At 43.0% G+C, this 25702-nt stretch overlaps 1 protein-coding gene across 9 annotated transcripts in view; it reads left to right on the plus strand.

Moving 5' to 3' along the window:
- Nucleotides 1-25702, plus strand: part of DENND1A (DENN domain containing 1A) — a 547848-nt gene that overhangs the window by 384457 nt on the left and 137689 nt on the right. For 8 of the 9 annotated variants that reach the window (XM_028493529.2, XM_028493534.2, XM_028493531.2 and 5 more), the window contains one exon: nt 16239-16364. The exons of the other annotated variant lie outside the window; for it this stretch is intronic. In XM_028493529.2, coding sequence (XP_028349330.1) covers nt 16239-16364 — 126 coding nt within the window. The remainder of the gene's footprint in view (nt 1-16238; nt 16365-25702) is intronic. 9 annotated transcript variants of the gene reach the window in all.

Genomic DNA, 25702 nt, shown 5'->3' on the forward strand with positions numbered 1-25702 from the left:
GCTTACACTCTCCTTTCTTTTACTTCATGCTTTCTGTAACGTGATCAATGCTCTTCTAAATCAGGCTTTCTTATGTGGTGATATATGTAATAGGACATTAAAATATGTATTCCCTTTTGACTCAATAATTCTACTTTTAAGGTCTTTTTTCTGGCAAATACTTCTAAATGGAGAAAGCCACCTAACCAAACAGCATTGTTTATGTTAACTGAAGTTGGAAACAACCTTAATATCCAAAATTAAGGGGAGTGTTTAAGGTGATCTATTCCACTGTTGTTCAATGGAGTGTACCATACAGTCACTAAAAATGATTGTTATGAAGAATGTGGGCAACACAGAAATGCTAAGGATACAATTCAGTGGAAAAAGCAGAATATTGAATGATATATCTACTATGACTATAATTAAGAAAAACAGCCAGATACTCAGAAGTAAGATTTTTAAAAGAACTTCCAAATTATCAACAGTGGTATATTAGGATAGTAAAGTTATGATTTAACATTTTTTTCTCTTATTTTCTAAATTTTCTGTGATATGATTATTACTAGTTTTATGATGGAAAAATCATCTTTCCTCCTCTCTCCTGAAACACTTGAATCTTGGCTTTTGGCTTTATGGTTTGTATGTCTTCAGGACTGTAATTTCTCTTTCTTCTCCATATTCTTTGGATAAAAAGATCACAAATGACTTAATGATGCGTTTTATTTTTTTTTTATTTTTTATTTTTTTGTGGTATGCAGGCCTCCCTCTGCTGTGGCCTCTCCCGTTGCAGAGCACAGGCTCCGGACGCGCAGGCCCAGCGGCCATGGCTCACGGGCCCAGCCGCTCCGTGGCATGTGGGATCTTCCCAGACCGGGGCGCGAACCCGGTTCCCCTGCATCGGCAGGCGGACGCGCAACCACTGCGCCACCAGGGAAGCCCAATGATGCGTTTTAAATCGCTTAAACTTCTTGTTCTTCCTTGGTGGAATTTTTGAGGGATATCCAAGAGGTTTCTAAGTCTGTGAAGAGAGAGAAACCATCTTGAGCAGTCTTTATTGGTGTGAGAAGGGGGAGAAGGCAAGGGAAGAAAGATACTGTTTACAGAGCACCTACAGTGCCCCAGGCCAGAGTAGTTTCCAGTCCTTCTATGCTGCATCCAAGCTTCTTCACAAGCTGGACGCTGACCCCAGGCAACCTCTCAGCCTCATCTTGCGTCACTTCACTACTCATACCCCGTTTCCCAGCCACTGGGAGAGTGATCCCATTCCCCAAGGCCTCATGCTCTTTCACATCTCTATGCTTCTTTCCATGCTGTTCCCTCTGGTTAGGATACCGTTCCTTCTCTGCTTGGCTAAACCTATTTGCTCTATAAGGCACTCCACAAATGTCACTTCTGTGATGCTTCCACAGCTTGGCACTGGGATTTTATAACATTTTTCCCATACTTCTTTTATACCACGTACTATATAATAACTCTTTCCCCTCCTAAGCATTTGGGCTCTACATGGTTGTGAACACAGCCCGGGCACAATGCATGACTCACAGGGGCATTCAATGAATGTTTGTGGAATGAGTGAATGAATGAAAGAGTGAGCAAAATATGCAATCTGCTTTGAACTCTAGATCTTGGAAAACTCATTTATTCAACATTTGACCCTTCACTTTGTACAGGTATCTGGAAAGCAAAGATCTGCAAAGATCAGAGTTCCCTTTTTAAAAGAGACAGGAGAAATTCAGTGTACATTACAGCTACAATTTACCGGGTAAATTGAGTGCCAAGCATTTTGACTCTTTGGTCATGATTACAAAATGCCATTGGGATTTTACTTTACACCCTAAAAATGGATTTCTTCAAATTGCAAGTAGTCACCCGTTAGTGAAACCATAAAATCAACTTAGTGGTGGGTCACAGCAAGCATTTTTTTAAATGGAGTTGAACAAGGAATATCAGAGTATATCTCAAATAATATGGGTAAGCATCAATTCATGAAACTCTTAAATATACATAATATACATGTAATACTGGTTTACAAAGTATAATACATTCATTACTCTGCAATACAGTAAAAGAAAAAAAGGAAAACCATTGATACATTGTGACCATTTTAATCATTAAAATTCATACCTTTTAATGTGTGAACTACCATTTCATTGTATGGATATACACCATAATATATTTGACCTGATAATTTCAAGTTTTGCATTCTTTTTTTTTTTTTTAATAAATTTATTTATTTATTTGTTTTTGTCTGTGTTGGGTCTTCGTTGCTGCGCGCGGGCTTTCTCTAGTTGCAGCGAGCGGGGGCTACTCTGTTGCGGTGTGCGGGCTTCTCATTGCGGTGGCTTCTCTTGTTGCGGAGCACGGCTCGGCTCTAGGCACGTGGGCTTCAGTAGTTGTGGCTCGCAGGCTTCAGAGCACAGGCTCAGTAGTTGTGGCGCACCAGGCTTAGTTGCTCTGCGGCATGTGGGATCTTCCCACACCAGGGCTCGAACACATGTCCCCTGAATTAGCAGACAGAGTCTTAACCACTGAGCCACGAGGGAAGTCCCTCAAGTTTTGCATTCTTTTAAACAGCAGTATAATGGACATATTTGTAGCTAAATCTCTATATCATTTGCTTGAATTCCATGAATTGCTAGAAGTAGAATTTCTGAATCATATAAAAATTTATATAAAAATTTAAGGCTTTTGATACATACTTTAAAATACCACCACCTCCCCCAAAAGATTATACCAGTTTTCATTTTTATCAGTAACATGAAAGTTAGCACCTACTTTTGAAAAATTGTTTAAAATTCATATAATTTTTTTTTGGTGGAAACTATATGCATGTGTAGCTATCCCAGTCACCCGTGTGAGGCCCAGCAGTCATTTGGACACTGTACTTCTCTTCTGTGCTGTGAAACTGGAAAATGGACAATGGCTTCCTAATTACATTCCTGTCTTCAGTCTCTTTTAACTCCAATCAGTTTTCTGGTCTTTCTAGAGTAAAGTCTTCCTTGACCCTCCCTCAGTAGTTGATTGCTCTATCCTTTGTATTCTCAAAGCACATGGCACATCCTTCTGTTACAGCACTAGTCATGTTATATCGGAATTATTTTTGTCTTCTTGTGTCCTCTCTTCCAACCCCTCTAGGGTAGGGACTAAAAACTCTTCCTTCTTTACGTTTGTATCTGCCCCAGAGTTAAATATATAGCATGTACTCAGTAAATTTTCACTGAGTGAATGACAGCATCTTGTTTAATTGTGACCTCAGGACTGGTTCAAATCACATTAAAATTGGCCTATCCCGTGAAGCTGACTTGTCTGTGGGAGTCCAAAGGCAAAACTGGTTCGGGAGGGCCCAGATTCAAATAAGCCCGGAGTCTGCTTGCTGCCTCTCCTCTGGAGTTACCCCCGCTTAGAATGCTGGTTGGAGAGAGAGCAGTCTGCTCAGAGATGGCCTTGCTTTTGTTAGACCATTGCTAAACAGCTTTGTTGGCTGGAGCTTCTCTATGCCATGTTTTTTCCAAAGGCCCAGAAACCTCAGACTCTAGAGATGCTGCTACAGAGCCTCCTAGGTGCTGGTGTGCCATCCTACCTTGTGAGTCAACAATGCATTTAATCCCAAAAGCAAGGGAGCAGACATCACAGGCTGTCTGGCTTAGTAGTCTGGCCCGGGAAATGTCTGAACTAATAGTAAACCTTGCAAAAAACCCATTCTTAAAATCCCAATAGGAAGAAAAATGCCGAGTGGGGAGATGGGCAGGCTCTGATTGTCTTGAGTATCTTATGTAACTCTTTATGTGTATAGGCCCTGTAGACTTAGTACCCTTGTGGAATTGATCCTTCTGCCACGTTAACACGTGTATTGTTAGTATTCTCTAATAGAATGTTTATTCATTCAACAGGTAGTTCCTATGGGGAAATGTTGGTCAAAGGTTACAAACTATAACATGAATAAGTTCCAAGGATCTAATGTACATTATGGTGACTGTAGTTAGTAATACTCTATTGCATACTTGAAATTTTCCAAGAGAGTAGATCTTAAGTGTCCTTATCACATACAAAGAAAAAGTAACTGTGAAGTGATGAATATGTTAATTAACTTAATTGTGATGATTATTTCAGAATATATACATTTATCAAATCATCACCTTGTGCACTTCAAATATGTACAATTTTATTTGTCAATTAGACCTCAGTAAAGCCAGAAAAGACAAAAGAAACCAAAACAGGCATTCCCTGAGCACCTACTAGGTGTCAGGCTTTGTATTGGGTATAATGGATGCAGAGGTGATTAAGACATGCACCTTATTCCCAGTGAGGTCACTGGCTGGTTAGTAGAAGAGGTAACAGAAGGCTGGGCTGCCAGTATTGCCCCCACTTCTCCAATCCCAGACCATTCTCTGTTGCTGTAAATGAAGGCATGATCTGGAACGTGAATGTCACTCTTCAACTTAAAACCCTTTAATGGTTCCTCATTTTCCTCTGGGTAAAATTCAAGCTCCATAATACGGCCTTTTATAATCTAGTCTCTGCCTGCCTCTCCTGGCATATCTCTTGCCGCTCTCCTACCCACTTATACCAGCAGCTTTGTTTCCATCCACAGGAACCATTCAGAGTGTCCCAAAAGGGCAGACGCTTCTGGTGCAGAGTGTCCCAAAAGGGCAGATCAATGCCAGTTCAGGATTGGAGATTATTTACCCAGCCAAAGTTTTCTGGATGTGTGCTCAGTGTGTTGGACCATAGGAACATGAAAACGTACAAGAAACAGTCACTGTTCCTGGAAAAGGAGAGATGAGCATACTGGGAGGCGGGAATGGAATGCATTGAGGCTGGAGGTGTGAACAAAAGTGTGATGCGTCTGGGCAGGGAATAATAGTTTAGTCCAGCTGCAGCACAGGGTGTGTGTTTGGGAGGGACAAAAGATGAGACCAAAGAAGTAGATGGGAAGGACCAGATGGGAAATGGTCTTCTGTCATAAAAACAAGGCTGGACTTCATATTTTGGGCAGTGGGGAATCAACTAAGGTAGTTAGGTCAGGTAATGACTAGACTAAGGGTGGAATGTTGGACCCAACCTCTTGTTGCTTCTCTGGTTCCTAGAATCTAGCCAAGCTCTCCCCACCCCAAATCTAATATTGGACTTGGGTCAGGGGACAGTTTGCTGAAGAGACTTCTTATCAGTATCACCTATCACCATTATCCAGTCATTCGTCCCTCATGCTTTAGGGGATTATCTGTAGGTCTCTCTTCTGTGTTGGACCACTCTCCATGACAGTGTTCACTCCGTGACTTCTAAACTTCATGTAGGAAGGAAAGGAACATCGTGATCCAGTGGGCCTTGCCCTGAGTGTGTGTGTGTGTGTGTGTGTGTGTGTGTGTGTGTGTGATTTGTCAACAATCGAGTATTTTATGGGAGTTTATGGGACTTCATTAAAGATGGCTGGAGCAGGAGCACTGTGGGGCATCAGCAATAAACCGCAACTCCAAGCTCTGGAATGCAGTAAATGTTTAAGAGACTTCCTTCCTTTCATTACTGAATTTTACTTTACTTTTATACCAGTAAAGAGTTGTGTTTTATTGGTTGAAATTTCTTGATTCCGTTTTCCCCAGGTCTGTTTAAAAGCTACATTTTATCCTTGAGGATGTTTGGCTCGTGATAGGGGAAGTGCTGCCAGCAAATTCAATCAACTGGCAGAGCTCACAGATATTATACACGGATTTCTTTTTTTCCTTCTTTTTCACAACTGCTACATAAACACAGCTGGGTTTAATATTTGTCGTAACAAAGATTTAACTTGAATCATTTTACTCTGGGTAATTAATGCTTGCAATCTCGGCTACTTCTTCGTTCATTTGTGATCTGCATTTTTGACTCTGGCTATCTAGATAATGAAGTGTGCTCCTCTAGGTCTTTGCCCTGCCTTAAAACTGCTTAATATTTGGCCGTTCCCACTAGAGAGCAGATGCTTTTCTTTGCAAGAATTGAATTTCTGTCAGCTCTTTTATGCATCATGTGTTTGGAACTGTAAGTGGATCAAGTTGTTCATCACAGCAGGGACACTGTGAAACACATCTATTATACACACTTCCCACCACCCCCCTTCCTGTTTTGTTTTGTTTTTTTTCTCCCCTGAGGAGGTGGAGATGCCCAGATCCCCTTGGGAGATATCTCACTCTGTGTGGATGTATCCATGTGATCCACCATGGATCCGGCCTGGCCACATCCCTAAGCATGGAAATCTATATCCATTCAGCCCAGGATTGTTGCTGAGACGAATCCTGCTTTTATCTTCGTAAACACCAAGCACTTCATTAACTCCCAAATACACATAAGTTTGGGTCACTAGATAAACCCACTAGGCTTAGCATAATGAGTGACATTTCAGTCATTGATGCCCCAGAAAATGTTAATTGTGAGCCCATTATTCTTTTTTATGCTAAAATAATGGCTTGAGTAGTTTTGGTTTTGGAGTTGGGTTAATGTGGAAGAATAGTCAGCATCTATTAGGCTCCTGCTGTGTGCCAGGTACTGCGTGAGAGGCTTTGAAAATCTTGACATTCAATCTACATAATAATCCTGAGGGGAAGGGGAGGTACTTTACCCCTTTTTTGTTAAATGAAGAGAAGAAAATAAGATGCCTAAAGACATCCAGCTAATAGCAAGCAGCTGAGTCAGAATCTGAACTCAGGGTTTGCTAGACATACATTCATTGGTTGATTGATGCATGGATTTATTATGCACGTTCATTACATGCAGCCATTGCTCCATTTGGGTTGTCCCATTCCATGTCAAGTCTCAGGCCAGCTGATTGGCTTTTATGAACACCTTTGTATCCATCTAAATCTGAACTGTTGGTGGTGATTGGAATCATTTATTTAGTTTTGCTTTTTCCATCAAGCTCAATGCAAATACAATCCAACTTCCCAAAGCACCCTACCATTTTCTTGCAGTTTTCATCTTGTGAATTTCAATCCCTAGATTCAGCTTTGAGCTGACAGCTGAAAATTCCAAATCTAAATAGTTTAGTTTGTCAACACAGCTTTGAAAAGCAGGAGTCTTGATGATGTTCCTACTGTGATATGCTCATCTTTTGGGCCTCAGATAATGCTAAAGGCAAAAGTGCATTCTGGTGCATTTTTCATCGATATCATTCAATTTGCAGGAGTCATTATGGGACATTCACATGTTTGAGTGAAAGACCGCTGATCCGTAGGATTAATTATCGTTAAATGGAGAGGTGGCTTTTGCTCATGAAGAAAGTCAGTTTCTTGGTAAACATTTTTAGTTATGAATAACTTTAGTCTTCCTCCAAATACTTTTCATTAGAAGCAAGCATTCGTGTCCTGGTTCACTAGCAATAGAGTAACTGCTTTATTGTTGATCTGCAGTCCATTTTGTTGTTGAAAGATGTTGGTATATTTTTTTAAAAATTGAAGTATATGTTATAAAAAACATGCATTATAACTTTCCTTTTACAAGTGTGTATCTCTCTTTTCAAAGGTAACTTACATTTGTATTTTGTGCCTTGTGTTTGCAAGAGACTGGTTCTTGGTTTATTCATGTTGACAACTGAAAAGCCGTAGACCTAATTAAAAGAATTTCCACGAGCACCTTTACTGAACCATTTCATTACGCGGCACTGCACAGATTGCATTGTGGAACATGGTGATAGTTTAAATCTGACCTTTAAACCTAAACTGCCAGAAGTATGGGGGAGAAAACCCTTCTTTGAAAATACTCCATGGATACATACATACACAGGCATACGTGCATGAACATATATGGATAGAAATAATCTTTTTATTGAATGACCACCTAATATTATAAATACACATTTACTTTGAGCTCAAATCTTGTAACCTTCTTTAGTGTTCAGCTGCATTAATTGTGTGTGTGTGTGTGTGTGGTGTGTTAAAACTAAATTGTTTTTTTAGGAAAACAAAGACAGTTTCACTTCGGGCAAAAAAAAAAAATGTGTTTGGAGGAAGATGAGTATTACAAATAGATAGGAAAATGCAAAAATCTTTGCTCCTGTGTGTTTCCATTTACAATGCTGAGGTACTGGGATTAACCAGGCAGGGAGGGGGCTGGAGTGCACTGTGAGTGCAAGACTCCTCCTGAGCTTTATTTGGCAGATAGTAGAAATGGACCTTTTTGTTTTTAAATTGTACTTTTTTACTCCAAGAATGTCATCCTGAGGACTTGATAGTTTGTTCTCAGGATGCTCAACAAAGCCATTACAGCATGTAGTGAAGTAGCCACTCACATAATGAAAATTGATCCTTTTGTCTGACAAAAAGCTGCGTAGAATTGTAATGCTCACCTCTTAACTTTCCGACTTAATACTCGGCCCATAAGACGTCAGGAGAGACAGAGGAGCAAAGACCTGGGCTCCTGGGGTCATAGCCAGCCCCAGCTTGGAGCTCCGCATAACTAGCACAGTCCCCACTCCCCCATGGAGAACCAGGCTCTTTGAGGGGAAAATCGGATGCAGAAGAAGCAATTAAAGCCAACCGAGGTCAAGGTACAGCCGTGTTCTCAAGTAAGAAACAGAAAAGCAAGGAATGAAAGGAGGCAATAATGGAGATATATTAAGTTGTGGAAAAAAATAAACCAGTATCATGGACAAATCTAATTTGCTGGTCTAAGAAATCCTGGCAGCAGTAAGAATTAATGGGATAGCGCAGACTTTGGAGTAAGACAGACCTGTGCTTGACTTTAGCCTCTGCCCCTTGCTGTACTATCTGTGTGAGATGGGGCTGAGGCTCACTTTTCTCATCTGTATAGTGGGGATAACCGTCTCTGCCTGGCCCACTTGTTCTGAAATTTTAATACAGTGCTGGGCATGAAAACACCTACCATGGCTTTTGGTACCTAGTAGAGTGCTTGATAAATACTAGTTCCTGTTCCTTTTTCCTGATGAATTCCTGGTTTTCTCAGAAACTATTACTGGGAAAGAGAGTGGGGTGAGATTGCCTTTACATATCAAGACTTTTTGCTTCAAATTTGGGCAAGAACTAACTAAGGCACAGAGAGATGCACCGTGCCATTTCATTGCCCACGTGAAGGTAGCAGAGGAGCCAATATACACATGCCCCTGAGGGTGGGAAAAGAAGGCAATAGTTCCTCCTCCCCTCTCCAGACCCAGATGTTCCCCAGGAGATCTTATAACAAAGCCTTGATGTCTAGTTTATCCACGAAAGGAAGACTCAATCTGCCTTAGTCCTTAAGGGCTATTTTTTAAAGGGGGAGAGAAAGTAATTCTATTGCCCCCGTTCCAGCTGCTGCAGGTGTCTGATTTGTCAAAAAAAAAAAAAACTTTTAACTTCAGTTCTGACACCGAGCAGTTAATGCAAGTGGACCCGCTGCCCAGGATGACTTGAGTCAGATATTGAGAAGAACTATATCTCTACTTGCAGTGTTGTGCCAGCACTGAGGGTGGCCATGGTCCCTGCCTGCCTAGAACCTTCAGTCTAATGGAAGAGACAGACATTAATGGACTGCCACATAATACATCATCACTTTGCTGTTTGTCTCTGAAGGACAGGTACAGGGAGAGTATATGACAAGGGAACCTTGACCTAATCTGAGGGGGTCAGACCGAGGCAGTGGTATTTGAGCTGAGATCTAAAGGATGAATAGTAGTTGATCTAGGGCCTTGGGTTGTCCAGTATGGTAGCTACTATCCACATGTGGCTATTTAAATTTAAATTGATTAAAGTGAAATAAAATTCAGTTCCTCAGTCGAAGCAGCTACATTTCAAGTGCTCAGTAGCAGCTACCACACCGGACAACACAGGTGACCGATTATCTGTGGAAAGGCCTGTTGCACGGTGCTGAATGCTAGGCAAGGGGGTGATGGTGGAGAGAGCACTCCAAACAGAGGAGTTAGCCTATCCAAAGGTCCTAGAGTGTAAGAGAGGCCAGGGCAACTGGAACCCAGTTGGTGTGGCCGAAGCCATGGAGGGGGTGCAGGAGCCTGGGATCTGAAAAAGGCTGGAGCCTTGCAGGCCAGGCTAGGACTGTCTTTATCCTCAGAGCAACAGGGAAGCTGCTGAAAGATCTTAAGGTGCCAGCACTGATGGCAAGAGGTGGATAGGAGTGTCTCAGAGATGACTAGGTGAATAGCGTGCCGTCCTTATTCTCCTCTCCCCCTACAAATTGCAACCAAGTGATGAAGAAATAATCTTATACTTGTTGAGTGGTATAAATTGCAAGGGTTATCTTCATCGTAGCGGGAAGGAAGATATGTAAGCTGCTGGTTATACAAGAAAAGCTAAATATGATTATGAATACAATGGGAGAGCCCCTTTTGAAGTAGTAATAAGCTAACTTGTGGCTGGTCTAGGGGAGCTTGACTGCAAGCCCTCGGGAGCTGGGCCCTGATCACATCCAGCTCTGTTCCCAGCACATCTCCAGCATGGGGCCTGCAAAGATTAGGCATCAACCAAAGTAACAGACTAATGTGCCCCGAGAAAGAGCTGTTTGTTCTGACAGGGCATCGCAGAAAGTCAGCGGCTTTTTAAAAATTGTTTAATAGAAGAGTTCTGTTAGAGAATGAGATAAAGAGTATCCCAGGCTTAGGGATAGTTTTGAGGCCTCTGAGATTGAGTAGAAGATAAAGTTGGAAACAGAGCTGGAGCCAAACCCATAGAAGGCCTTGAAGATTGTGCTGAGGAACTTGGACTTTATATGTTAGCACCATGGAGTCACTGAAAATTTTAGAAGAAGAAAGTGACATGATTCAACCTCTTGTTTTAGAAAGATAATTCAAAGTACAAAGGATGGATTAGACCAGGAAGAAAACAGGAGAAGGGCCACCAGTTGAAAGACTGGTGCAGTAGTCCAGGTACTAATTAAACAAAACACAAAGCCAGGCAGTTTGTTATGTCTGTTCTCCATTTACATCCATTATATTTTAATCCTCACAATGTATGTATGTGACAAATACCTCATTTTACAGCAAAGGAAGCCGAAGCTCAGAAAGGTTAAGAAAGTCAGGAAGACTGATTTCTAATCTTAGACTTGGCTCTTGTGACTCAAGCTCTACACTCTACTGCCTGAGGAGTGCGCGGGGCTAGAGGAGCAAGTGAAGCCAGGAGAACCCAGAGGTAGAGCCTGCAGTGACCAGGGCAAACAGGAAGAGGGTGCGGGACGGGGCGGGGAACGCTGCATATGTTACTGGACGTGTGGCACGTGCAGTGTTGTGTAAGACTGGCCCCGTTGTCCACTTTAATTCATTCAGCCACCAGAGCTTCATTTTCCTTGCAATTTTGGTTGCATCTTAGTGATGACCCTCTGCAAAAGGGAAATGGATGAGTATCAGTTTCTCCCCCAATCCTTCCCAACTGAGACCATTTCTTCCAATGATCATTCACTGAAGAGTGTGAGCCTAGACTTTCCTCCAAGCACGGAGGCTCGGCCATTGCAAATGCCTTTTAAGATGTCAGAACACTCGCTCATCTGTTCTTTTATTTAGCAAAAAGTGCTGAATGATGACACTGGGCCAAGTACTGCTGGACTACTGCTGGCCCTTCTAGGAACTCACAGTCTAGCAGGAAAGGTAGTAGACACTACAATTCACTGGTAACTCGCAGTCCAAAGGGGCCCAGGCAGGCCATCATTAAGCCTGTCTTAGTGGTCAGGGAATGCTTCACAAAGGAGGGGACATTTGGATTCCCTCTTTCCCTTAACCCAAGGCAATGTTTAATTTGACTATTAAAGAAAAATACCTCATTTAAATTCTTTATTATAAAAGTAACATGCTTTTTTATAAAGCGTAATCAAAACAATCAAGTGCATAAAATGGAAAGTGAAAGCATCCCTACATGGTTAAAGTTTGATACGTGGCATTTTAGATTCTTACTACATAAACATCCATATATATAAATGATTTTTATACATATATATTTTTTAATGATTCATGTTATATATATTGCTCTGTAACTTGTGTTTTCTCCCCATTTGGGTGTAGTTTGTGGACATCTTTTCATGTTAGTTCACAAGAGTACTGCCACTTTTTTTTTTTTTTTTTTTTTTTTTTTTAGCAGCTATGCAGTATTTCAAGGATGTGGTATAATTTACTTAATAGGCCCCTACTCATGGACACTTGGATGGTCTTTCAAAGGGTAAATATATGTTCACAAGTAGGACAGAAAGGGACAAGGGACAACTCCATCTGAGTTGTCAGCATGTGTTTGGGCTGGAGGGTAGTATATGCTTCTAGATAGCAATTCAGTATCAGTCAAACACCCATTAAGGGGGGCCAAGGGAAGCGAGGCCAGCTGAGGAAAACGTCACAGACTACTCGGAGGAGTTGGGATGTTTTCCTGCAGGTGGTGATGGCCAAGGGTGGGGGCATTGAAGGATTTTGATAGAGATCAGATTCATATATTTCCAAGAATACTGGGACAGCTATGGGTAGATGGCATTGAAGGAAAACTAAAGACAGAGAGCCCATCTGATCTGGGAAACTACTCCACTGATCTGGGCCAGAGAAGATGGGTAGAGCTGAGCAGCGCAGGGCCAAGGTCATGGGCACTGAGAGATTCAGGATATATTGGCAGTAGGGTGGTAAGATGTGGAGAATGTGTTGTGGGTAGGGAAGGAGAAGAATGGAATCTTAACATCTGAATCTAGCCTAGGAGACTGGCTGGAAGATGCTGCGGTATCCAAGATGGGAAAAGAGGAGGAGGAGGGAAGTTAAGATGCTGACAAGTTCAAGTTTGTACTCTCTTCCCTTTGTTTTCTATCTCCCTCCTGATACCTCATTAAAGGAGGAAGCCACCCTCCCTGGCTTTTCTGTCCACCCAAATTATGCCTGATGATCCCTGATGTTAATGATTTGACCAGCACCCCCAGGAGCACTCAGAGCAAGTTGGGTTTTAGATGTATGACTGTGGGTTATTTAAGCCTTAGATTTTCTTTCCTCACTTTTATTTAAAGGACAGTATGCTATCACCAGTTATCAGTTGTGCATATACTTGAAGTTTCAAAGTTTGAAGTGCTGACAAAAGCTTCTCCTTGTTGTAGGGTGAGGAGAGGTCTTCAGCAGTCTTGGCCTGAGTGGTCGGTCCCAGGGGCACCAAGAGCCCAGGACCACTTGGCTGGTCTCAGAGCGGCTGGGGCGGCAGGAGGGAGGGCACACACTCCTGTTTGCTTAGTTACAATCTGCAACGACTCCCGTTGTGTAAAATGGTAATGAGGCCATTAGGAGAGACTCACCTGAAGTGCAGCCTTGTGAGTCCAAGGTAATTAAACACCTCCCGAACGAAAGCAAAAGGCCAGGGAAGGTTAAGTGAGGAATAATCTGCGGCACAGGTGGCCCAAGGGCTTTGAGGAGACAAAAGGGAGACACCGGCTTGTACCGTTTCAAAGGATGGAAATGTCACCCTCGTCCCCGGGAAAGGCAGGACTTTTATTATTTGGAGGGTGGGAAGTGGGCAATATTTTTAGCATTTTAATAAAGCATATTTCTTTTTCACATTGCTATTTCAAGTTGGAGGTCCGTGACAGACTGCTGGGGCACTGAATGGCCCGCGCTGCTTCTCCTGGGCTCTCACCACTGTGGTGCTGGGGCGCATGTGTGCCAGAATCGGGGGGACGGGGGAGGGGGTCACGGTAAACCGAATATTTCCACCCAGGTGTCATGACAGACTCCAAGCTGCTTCCAGAGGAAAATTGTTTTCCTTGGCCCACCTCTGAGTGGAGATGGGGTGGCTGCCCCTTCAACGCATGTTCCCGTGCCTTCTGACTTAGCCGAGAAGTGGATCATCCCACCTTCACTGACTAGATTGTCCAGGCATGTGGCACGCCCCTTGAGCAGCAGCACAGGATTTCTTCCCCTGCGCTCAGTAAATACGGATTATTTTTATCTTAAAAGATCTGGCAACAGAGGATTTTTGCCATTCGGTTTCTTGCCTCAGAATCTCTGCTGTCTCCACATAAAAGCTTATACATGAATGTTTTTAGCCGCGTTAATAATAATAGCCAAAAAGAAACAACCCAGATGACCATCAGCTGATGAAGAGATAAAATGTGGTCTTTCCATACGATGAAATATCATTCAACTGTGAAAAAGAAGGAAGTACTAATAAGTGCTACAGTGTGGATGAAACATGTTTCTAATGAGCAGTCTGCTAAGTGAAAGAAGCCAGTCACAAAAGAAAGACCACCTATTGTATGATTCCATTTGTAAGAAATGTCCAGAATAGGCAAATTCATAGAGACAGAAAGTGGATCAGTGGTTACCTAGGACTGGGGTGAGGGAGGAGGGGAGCAGGATTAGTGGGGAGTGAGAAGTACCTGCCAATAAGATGGGTTTTCTTTTTGGAATGAGGAAATTGTTCCGGAATTAGATTATAGTGATAGTTCTACAACATTGTCACTATACTAAAACTACTGAATTATATATTTTAAATGAATGAATTTTATGATATGTAAAATATATCTTAATAAGCTATTACAAACCCCTTATCAGAAGCTTGATAATAAGATATGATGTCCATGGAGCATTTCAAGGCTGTATTTAATCCATCCCAGATTCTTAATATTTTTAGGTTCACAGGCACCTTTAGGAACCTGAGGATAGCTATACAGCCTATACCCAGAAAAATGATCATTACTCATTCATATTAAAAATTTGTAGATGATTCATGGACCACCTGCGTCTAATTTCCTATTTCGTCTTTCAATTTTACCCTAAATTTTATCCTTAAATAATGTCAGGCCGTTAGGTAGTCCAATATCTAAGCCCCATGCAGATTCCTGAAATGTGCTCTTCATATGTCACCTACATGCTTAAAAACTGTCATTAGCTCTACCTTTATCTCAAAACGAAGGAAAAAATTTCTTAATGTATTCACAGCTCTTGACCCCTGCCTTTCCCTCTATCCTCATTTTAAGCCATATTCTCCATTCTCTCCACTGAAGCCACAGTTCTCCCTAGTCTCTGAACTCCTTCTCACTCCAGTGTCTTTGCAAATGCTGATCCCCATGTTTGGTACACTGTTCCTTCCCCTCTTTGCAAGTTAACTACTTCAGCTCATCCTTCAGATCTCAGTCTAAGCCTGTTTCTCTCCGGGAAGCCTTCCTTGACCTCCTTGGTGAGCTCTATCACAGGCTTGTTATGGTAGCAATGTCATATGTATTGGTATTTTCTTCACGAGAATATAAGTTTAATGAGGGGAGGACCCGTGTCTGGTTTTGCTCACCATTGTATCACCATTGACTCAAGGCTACCAAGTTGCACAATTCCAGGGACACTTTTCACATGGAACATAGTGTGAGTGGTGTGCCCAGAAGTTGTGCAGTATGGCTTCCTGAGATGGATGGCATATTGGAAACAGACCAGGAAGCTTAATGTTGTCTCTGATGTTGAGGGCAACAACCGTCATGTCACACAATCTTTCCTACCTTGAGGACTCGTAGGGAAAAATCTCTTTTCATTCTCACTTTCAGGAAATTTTGTGTTCATGTGTGCAACTGCTTTGGACCCAAAGAATCTCACAACTTCTCGTTTCCCTTTTTGCTTTGCCATGACTTTCTTGTCTATTTTGTTTTAATCTGTTGGGTGCATATCTATAAGCTATATAAGTGTGTTTCTGTAAGTCTATATAATGACTATTCCTTTAGAATATGAGGTTTATAATAATATACATATTATATATACTTTATATATATTTAATAAATATATAATTTATAGTACATTTAATAAACATATTTAGAGTATGAGGTATATGATAATATATATTATAATCTGTTATAAATAAGCCTTTTATTTCTAATATTTGTAAGTAATCTGAAGAGGAAATGGAATTGGAACTAAAAAAATTTGTGTAGTTTGGGCTCAGATTATAAGACTTCAGTTAATATTCCAACTTGGTCACTTCTTGGGTTTGTTACTAGGCATGTAATATAACCTCTCTGAGACTGTTTCACCCTTGTAAGATGGGAGCACAATCCCTTTCCTACAGGATTGTTGAAAGAATTAAGTAAGAAAATTTATGTGAAAGCAATTAGCCTGGCACATTGAAACTTCTTAGAAAGTGGTTTTGTTTTTGTTTTTATTAGATACTCCCTAATAGGAGCAAGATTTATTTAAATTTCAAAAACCTGCCCCAATACTGAATGTGTGTTTGTTCTCCTAGCAGTTGATGTGTCAAATCCATCCCCATCCCGGGGGTTTTCTAGAGCTCTTTGTGTGTTGGGCGTAGCCAGCCATCCTCCTCCGACCCTGCCCTCAGCCTCTGTCTCCTTTGTGTCACCAGATCTCTTCACTGAAGAACCGGCTAAAGAAGGTCTCCACAACAACTGGGGATGGTGTGGCCAGAGCCTTCCTCAAGGCCCAGGCCGCTTTCTTCGGCAGCTACCGAAACGCTCTGAAAATAGAGCCGGTGAGTAGCTTCTTGGCATGTCACGAATCCATGTTTGGTCAGGGCCACGGGAAACCTGCTATTCATCTGGTTGTTGAATTCACCAAAAGAGGTTTTGTGTGTGTGTGTGTGTGTGTGTGTGTGTGTGTGTGTGTGTGTGTGTGTTGGAGGGCTGGGGGAGTGTCCTCCCCTCGCGCTACCTCTTAGCACAGGGAAGCCAAGCTGCCCTGTGTGAAGCACTCTCTGCTCCTGTGGATGTTAGGGCCCCTCCCCTCCCTGGTCAGTAGCACCCTCTGCGGGTCACAGTGCTCAGCACTGCACACACACCTGCTGTCACTGAGGAGTCCCAGTAAGCCTGTGAGGTAGCAGTGATCATCTCCACTTGACAAATGGGGAAACCAAGGCTCACAGAAGCAATGACTTGCTGACCAGTGGAGGGGCCAGGTAGGTCGGCCCAGTGCCCGTGCTTTCCCACTGTGCCTCAACGCCCTTTTCCTGCACGGGGACCTCTACTCCACACTTGAGAAAGCAAGGCATCCAGGGGGCTCACTTCTTAGAGGTTCCCAGAGTGGTCTTGATGTATTGACTACAAAGTATACTGAGGACTGGGGAATAATGTCTTCTGCCTCCATGGCCCTTCAACCTTTCTGAGCCTCTGTTGCCTCATCCGTGAGGTGATTAGTTATAGTGCGGATATGAAGACACCAGGTCATCCCTAAAACCGAAGACGCTACCAGCTCTCCCAGCTTCAGTGAGAAGCTTTCATCGGATATCCGCCTCCTCGTAGCCTCTTGGCCAAGGAAAATGGAGAAATTGGCCCAGGGACCTGGGTCGCTGCATAGGAGAGGATATTGGAGGGGACCTTGCTGACAGCCCTTTTCTCTAGGGAGCACGGAGCTCCCTTCATCCTAAACAGGCAGAGATGGCAGCCACACCCAGCCTAGTCAGAGTGGCTGTGAGGGACCAGCCCAGGTCGCACTGCCTATAGGTCAGGATGTTTGCTTTTGTTTTAACCCATAGCATTTTATTAGATTAAATGACAGAAGATGAGTAGATATCAGGCAGTGCATTTCATGTGCAAACTCTGACAGTGAATCTTGACCATGCTTCTTCATAAGCCACAGCTATACCTTGCTAAGTACTTTTTCACTATTATGAGTCCATTGCGTGTGGAAGTGAAGCACAGAGTGATAGCAAGCACCTTGTTTTCCCTTCACCCGGGGCGCATGCTCTGTGAAGTGGCTGGGCAGTGGGCGCTCAGGGAGCAGCAGCCTAATGCCACCTTGTTCCTTGTCTTCCATCCAACACTTGGGCCTGACTCGCTAGGCTGCCTCAGCTTCAGGCAATGTCATGGTCACATAATAGAAGGGATGCACTCTCTTTGCTTCCTAAGAAATACTTCCCTTAGGTCCTAAAAAGCCCTTCAGCTTAAAGCAAGTTTCTCACGTCCTGCTTGTCTCCAAGACAGATGGCTCTGATTCTTTGTCCTGACCCTGGGCCCATCCAAACCAGTCAGGTTCAGTGCTGTTTTGAGAGCTGGTATAATTCAAGGAAAATTCTGTCTTCTTCCCGTCTTTAAAGTGAGAATGGGACAACTGGCCCAGTCCTTTCCTTAGGCTGCTGGGAACTGATAGACATGAAGTATTTCCACTCTTACAATGACATCATTGTTGTCATGTATACGTCTAGAATCCAGAGGCTGTTGAGTCTGGTACATATTGCTGGGTATATGATCTGGGCAAAAGTTGCTCCTCCAGAGAAGTTTATGGTTGTACTTGCACTTTGCTCTCAAAGGCATCGGATTTAAAAATGGAAGTCCTGGAGTTTAAAGCCTGGCTCTGTACTTGGGCACTTAATCTCTCTAAATTTCACTTTCTTCACTGTGAAATGAGAATAAGCATACCTATCATTCTGCATTTCCAGATGGTTATAAGGAGCAAGTGAGCCATAAAACCTCTCATAGGAAAGGTGAAACTTGGAAAAAGAAAGACAGCAGCATCCCTTCCCGTGGTGGGCATGGAGTTATCTGAGTGAGCAAAGGCTTGGAGGCAGGACCCTTCATGGCCCCTTTGTCTGGAGTCATGGGTTTGGGTGGCTCCAACCTTCAGGAAAGGTTGGAGCCAGATTTGACAGAGCTGTGGATGGTAGGCTAGGAGCGTGAGCAGAGATGAGATGTGACTGAAGTCATGTTTGACCAGTAATCCAGTGCTGGACTGAAAAGGAAACTGGAAGCAGAGACCAGGGGATGGTTGGGGAACTCAGAAGAAAGCCCTCCAGTGGTTACACCAGGAAAAGGTACCACGAAGAAGAAATGACTAGATGAGTCTAGAAATAGAAAAAATTTGGGAGATGAGGGGCAAGAAATGTCAAAATGTCTCCCAAGATTTGGATCAGGAAGAGAATAATGATGCCCATAGTAGAAAAAGGGAAAGCTTGATGTAAAGGTGTCCCCAGTAGCAGATTTATAATGGTAAAAACATGGAATGGACTAAGTGTCCATAATGATAAACAACTGGTTAAGTAAATTAAAGTATATCCATGTGATAGAATATTATATAGCCATTAAAAGTAACATTTTGAGGATAGGCTGATGAGTTTGGTTGTAAACATGGTACATTTCATTGAATTTTAGCTGTCATTCCATCATAAGATGTACCACTATGGCATGTATCATTAAGAAAGGGTGCTGCCAATTATAATTGAAGGATGCCATCAATTTTAAGACATCCAGGTTTTAGAGTTGTTAAAATGTGAAGAAATTTGTGTCTTAGAATCAATGAAATAAGGCAGACTTGTCGTGCTTTGGTCTGATTTACCTGTACTAGAATGGCTTTTTTCTGTAAGGCCAAGAGGGAAGCCAGAGGGCCTGAAAGTTTCTGACCAAGCCTCACCATGTTATCTAGATGGTTTTTAAACCATAGATTTAATTATAGCCAATTTTCCTCAGCTAAAAAATGGAATAACAATACTTCCAATGCCAGATTGTTTGTGAGATTAAAATAATGACTGCAGAGTGCATGTGAGCTCAAGAAGGGGTCAGGAGTTTTAGAGTCAGGCCACATGGTGGGGGTGGTGCATGGGGAACAGTGACTGGGTGAGCCTGCTTGGGTGACAGGCAGCACAGTGCTGAGGGGATAGGGTGTCTTTCATGGGGCCACTTGTCTTTAGTTGGTTCTCTGATTATTTTAAAAAAAAACAGAACAAAAAAACCCCTGCTCTTGGTTTAAAAAAAAAAAAAAAAGGTTTAAAGTAACAGGACTAGGGACTTCCCTGGTGGCGCAGTGGATAAGAATCCGCCTGCAATGCAGGGGACACGGGTTCGAGCCCCGGTCCGGGAAGATCCCACATGCCACAGAGCAGCTAACAACTACTGAGCCTGCACTCTAGAGCCCGCAAGCCACAACTTCTGAGCCCGTGTGCCACAACTACTGAAGCCCATGCGCCTAGAGCCTGCGCTCCACAACAAGAGAAGCCACCACAGTGAGAAGCCCATGCACCGCAACGAAGAGTAGCCCCCGCTCGCCACAACTAGAGAAAGCCTGCGCGCAGCAACGAAGACCCAACGCAGCCAAAAATAAAATTAAATTAAATCTTTTAAAAAATAAAGTAACAGGCCTAGAAATGAGAAAATACCCATAATCCTACCATCTGGAGTTGAGATAACATGTTAACATGTTTCTACCAAGGTTCTAGGGTTTGGGGGGGGGTTTGTTTCGTTTTGTTTTGTCTGTTTGTTTTTGAGCGTGTTTTCCTCATCTTTTTTTAAAAATTTTTATTGGGGTATAGTTGATTTATAATGTTGTGTTAGTTTCAGGTGTACAGAAAAGTGACTCAGTTATACATATACATATATCCACTCTTTTTAGATTCTTTTCCCATGTAGGCCATTACAGAGTATTGTGTAGAGTTCCCTGTGCTATACAGTACGTCCTTATTAGTTATCTCTTCTATATATAAGGGGGAAGGGGGATAAGTTGGAAGATTGGGGTTGTTTTTGTTTCATTTCGGTTTGGGGTTTTGATTTTTTACTTTTAGTTAGTTGAGATATTCCTGGCAAAGCAGTCCAGTTCCCTGTTATTTAGTTTTGTCTTTTAGTGTATCGTAAGCATTTTTTCATATCGTATAAAAACTCTTCTTAAACATTGGCTGCAATCTCCCATCAGGTGACCCCAGTGGGTCTCAACTCTGGCTGTGGATCAGAATCACCTGTGGGGCTCTTAAAAAGGCAGATGTCTGGGCCCTACTCACAGAGATTTTTATCAGGTTCTTGCCATCTGAAACCAGTGCTGAGGCCCACCACGTTATCCCAGCACTGGTCCTTTTGATTGTCAGTAACCTTTCACCATCTTAAACCACACAGTGGTGAACATCTTTATATAAACCTTCATTCCATGGTCTGAATTATTTCCCTTGGCGGCATCCCCAACGTGGTTTTACTGGGTCAAAGGACCCGAGTACCCTTAAGGACTTCGGTTCATAAAGTAAAGGAGAAAGCTGGTGGCCAGAAGTGGTTGGTAGCCTTGAGGGGAGACTCTGGGACAGGGCCAATGGAGAACAGTCCGTGGCTGAGGACTAAGACTGCCTGCAGGGGCAGGCTGGGAGGAGCGTGCGGGGCACAGAGGGTGCCCACGGGGCGCACCGCACAGTGCAGCTGGGGGCTTTTCCCACCTGGGCCAGTGGCTGCCATCATGGGACTTGGGTCACTGAAGAGTCACGGGGTTTGGGTTTTTTAAACCATGAAACATCACAGACTCGACAGTGCTCCTTTCTGCTCGGGTCCCGCAGGACCCCTCAAGAGGGGCCAACCCCAGCCCAAGAAGCAGAGATGGGCCACAGCTCCTCCGCGGCCCAGAGCTTGCTTGAGATTTTCAACTCCTTGGCCTTTTTTTTTCTCTCCTACTGGAAAAAATTTAAAATGCAGCTGGCTGGGGAGTCTCAAGCTTTATTTTCTTTCCCCTGCCTGGAAGAGAAGAGGAAGGTGGCCCCTTGCTGAGGCCCGGCCACGTGCCAGGTGCCAGGCTACTCTTCTCCATCCGTGCCTTCTGCCATGTGCCTGTCCCAGAGCCAGAGGGCCTTTGTGGGCTCCCCGGTAGGGTCTCTCTTCAGGGCCAAGTGACTTATTCCTCCCGAGGATCAGAAAGTGAGACGCCAGGGTGTCCAACCACAGCCGAGTCTCCTACCTGCTCGGCGGCCTCCAACAGGCTTCACCCCTGAGTTGCTTTGCATCCGTGGTCTCAGTAATTCCCCGTGACTGCCCCTTGCTGTCTGCGTTACAGACTGGGGAGAGGGGCTGAGGTTGCCTTGACTTCCTGGCAAGTAGCAGAGGCCAGGAATCGGACTCAGGTCGGCCTGACTCAAAAACCCAGGTTTCTTCCACCCCACCCTCTCGCCAGCCTTTGTTCTGGTTTCCTGGTGTTCCACGTTAACAACTCTTTCTCTGCATTTCCAGCGCCGGGCATGGGTCATAGCATAGCAGAGGCATCAATGCATGTATTTTGGAACAGTGGTTGGAAGGATGGGTGAAAGAAATGGAAGAACAGAGAAGTGTGTGGGGCCGGGTTTGGCCCTTGACCCCTGTTCAGTACATACACATTGCTCCTGCCCCGTCTTTAGGCTTCGGAGATTGGTGCTGCCTGGCAGAGGGGAGAGTGTAGGCAAATCACAAGGGCATGTGACCCATTTTCAATCACTCAGAGAATATCAGGTGCAAAGCCCAAGGTATTTAACAATATCAGCCAAGCCAACTTGTTCTCCACTTAAATGACAGAACCACAAGCAGCCAGGCAGCTCCATTTGGAAAAACCCCCTTTAGCCGTGTCAAGTGACAGCCCAGGCTCCAGCTCATTTATTTAGGCCTTTCTTGCTCTCTGACACGCCTCCTAGCAGTTGCCAGGCAACTCTGGGAGTAGCAGTGTGTGTTAGGGATTAACTAGTTAGGGCTGGGGTCCTTTTTGGCAGGAAGGGGATAAAAGACAAATGATTTTAATTGCTAGGCCAAGCATCCTTTCTCTGCTGGGTAGAAGATTGCAACTTCGGGAGGATGTGTATAGCAGTGTGGGTCTTGAATTTGCCTCGAGTCCCCTTTCTCCTTCCTAGGGAGAACGAATGAATTTTAAAAAGCATCTTACTTTACCTCACTCCTTTGTTTAAAATTATATCATCTTGAAATCTGAATAAGACTAAACCGCCACCCTCTCTTTGGAAGACACAGTGCCCTCAGTTTTAAAGAACTTTCAAAAATAGAATTGTGTGCTTTAATTGCATCCTTTTTTCTGTCCATAGTTTCTTATTTCATAGCTCATGGCTACGTGGAATCATCTTAAGGCAGTGCATGTGAAGGTGCTTTTCCCATGTCTGGCCCATTGCAGGTCCCTGGTAAATATTAGATCAAAGAGCAAAACTGATGGGAATTGGTGCTTTAAGATGCATTCTGTTCTGTGCCAGTAGCCGTGGAAAGGCCAGTATAGATGTAGCACTGTGAGAGTTGTTTATTCAACAAGCTCGTGTGGCTCTCTCTGGGCCAGTGTGCTGGCTGGGCTTCCCCAGGATGAATGGAGCCCAGCCCTGCCCTCAGGGAGCGATGGCCGAGGTGGGGACAGTAAACTGGCAGTCAACATCAGTACCGCGAAGGAGGCTCTGAAGGCAGCAGCCAGCTCCTCCAGTGCTGCTTGCTTAGTCCTTCCCAAGAGGCCCGGCTTCCAGATTCAGCTGTGGGTATACTGGCCTCATCCACCATATAGCCCCTGATTTGTCACATGATTCTGCTGAGTCATATTTATCCACCCAAAACCCTTGAAGAGAGAGAAGTTAAGATAAAAGCAGATTGATAGCCTGGCTTGCAAGCATGAATGGACAGGTTTATGTTGGAGCAGGTCAGAAAAATACTATATATATCTCTCTCCTGGTTGAGTAACACCATTGATCTGATGGTTAAAAAAAAAAAAAACCGCAAACTATACTTATATGTTTTTAGTGTAACAGAAGTAGAAAAATATGTACAAACTAGAAAAATTAAAATGTCACTGTAGTTCCACTGAACTAATGCAACTACCTCAACTACAGTTTGTATATTCTTATTATTTTTCATTATGTCAAGTGTTTACAAAGTTGCTTTCAAATCTAAGTTAAAAGTTTTTTTCTCCTCCATTTAACATTATTACGTCCTAGGCTTTTTTACATGGCTGCAGAATAGTCTATCAAGTACAGCTACCTTAATTTCTGTAAACACTCTCTCACGTCGGACCTTTAGATTGTTCCCAGTTTTTTGAGATTATCATTAATATTCCTCCAAACATCTTTGTGAATAAAGCTTTGATATGCTTTATTTCGATGTCTTCTGAGTAGAAGAAATACAAGTCTGCATGCAAGAGCCTGACTTTGGGTGCTAACTTGTCACAACATGGTAAGGAAGCAGATTTCTGTTGACTCAGCCTAGGAGCAGCTCAAAATGGAAAGAAATAAGAATGCTTCGTGGTGTGCGCTCCCTGCCCTCCACAGAGGCAAGCAGAGTATACCCAGAACATATATAAAGGATGTTACTAATTTGTCTGTGCCTCTATCTTGTGCTAAAAGAGAAAAAGCTTGAGGAACCTTAAAGCAATATGTACAGTACAACAAGATGAGATGAGGAAGTGACCAAGGGAAAGGAGAAATTAGATGAAGCCTGGAAGGGGCTGATATGCACGCCGCTGGGCTGGCTCTGAGATTCTTCACACAGCTTGGCAATGGTCGAGCTGGGAGTCAAATCCATGGCTGTCTCCAGAGCCCTTGCTTTTTTTCTTTTTTTAAATTGTGGTAAAACATAAATAACATAAAATTTGCCATTTTAACCATTGTTAAGTTACAATTCAGTGACATTACATTCACAATGTTGTACAACCACCAATCACTGTATTTTCAAAATAACAGAAACTCTGAATCATTAAGCAATAACTCTCAATTCCCCCATTCCACCAGCCCTTGGTAACCTCTAATCTACTTTCTGTCTCTCTGAATTTGCCTATTCTAGATGTTTCATATGAAGGAAATTATATCATATTTGTCCTTCTGTGTCTGTCTTATTTCAGCTAGCATAATGTTTTCAAGGTTCGTCCACATTGTAGCATGTGTCAGAACTTCATCCCCTTTTTCAGCTGAATAATATTCCACCATATGTATGTATATACCACACTTGTGTATGCATTCATCTGTTAATGGACACTGGATTGTTTTCACCTTTTGGCTATTAAGAATAATGCCACTATGAATATTCCTGTACAAGTATCTGAATCCCTGTTTTCCATTCTTTGGGGTATATACTTAGGAGTGGAATTGCTGGGTAATATAGTAATTTCATGTTTACCTTTTTGAGGAACCACCAAATTGTTTCCACACAGAGCCCGTGCTATTTTTAAGTGGACAGTGGTATGTTTGTGAAGCATGGATAGGTACCCATGAATGTTCTGTAGGAAAAGTTGGTGAAAGATTTTCTTATTTCCCAGTTTGTTTTAGGCAAGTAGGTAGGGTATTATAGCCAAAACCTACAGGCCTCAGCTAAATAGATGTATTGACACAGGACAGGCGTCTATGGTGGACTAGAGAAGGGGCTGGTGAATTACTGGTTACCATTTTTTCTCATTTCAGTGTTGATCCCAAGTCAAGATCATGTCCTGGGATTGAAGCAGGGTTAAGGGGATGGGCTCCCAACACCAGGGCTCCAGGGACCAGCACTGTAGCTCTGTGGCTCTGAGTGGCTAAGAAGGCTCCAGAGTGTGATGGAAAGAGAGTGGTCTTTGGAGTCACCTGAGTTTTAATCCTGGCTCAGTCATGTGCCAGAAGATGACCTGAGTCTCAATTTTCTCAGCTGTAAAATGGAAATAATGCCTACCTTGTAGGACTATTGAGAAAAATAGCAATAATGTAGCTTTTTGCTGATAGCAGATTTTAACTAAATGAGGATGACCTTTCCTGGATGACAAGAAGGTAAAGGAGGTAGGGGAGGAGATGAGACAGCCACATTCTAGAACAGTGGTGGTGGCCATAGTTGTTCAGCAGGTGTCAGGCTACCTGGAACCAGTGGAAGCACGAGATTCTGGCCTGTTTATTCCTGTCTTTTGAAGTAACTATGAAAGTTCAGCTTTTATCTCAAATAATGCATAAAGGATTTGTAAGAAGTCCCATTTAATTATTTCCTTCAGCATTTATTTGATATTTATTCATTCATGTTACTACTCACCAGCACTTACAGGCAAATGGGAGGGGTGGTACCAAGGTTTTAAAATTCAGAAATGCATTAATTTCTAAAATGCGTAAGAGAAAATATAATTGCGAATCTTCTTTCCTATTTCATCAAAACATTTTTTGCCTATTGAGAGATGACC

Source organism: Physeter macrocephalus, chromosome 9 (assembly GCF_002837175.3).
Source record: "Physeter macrocephalus isolate SW-GA chromosome 9, ASM283717v5, whole genome shotgun sequence".
NCBI lineage: Eukaryota > Metazoa > Chordata > Mammalia > Artiodactyla > Physeteridae > Physeter > Physeter macrocephalus.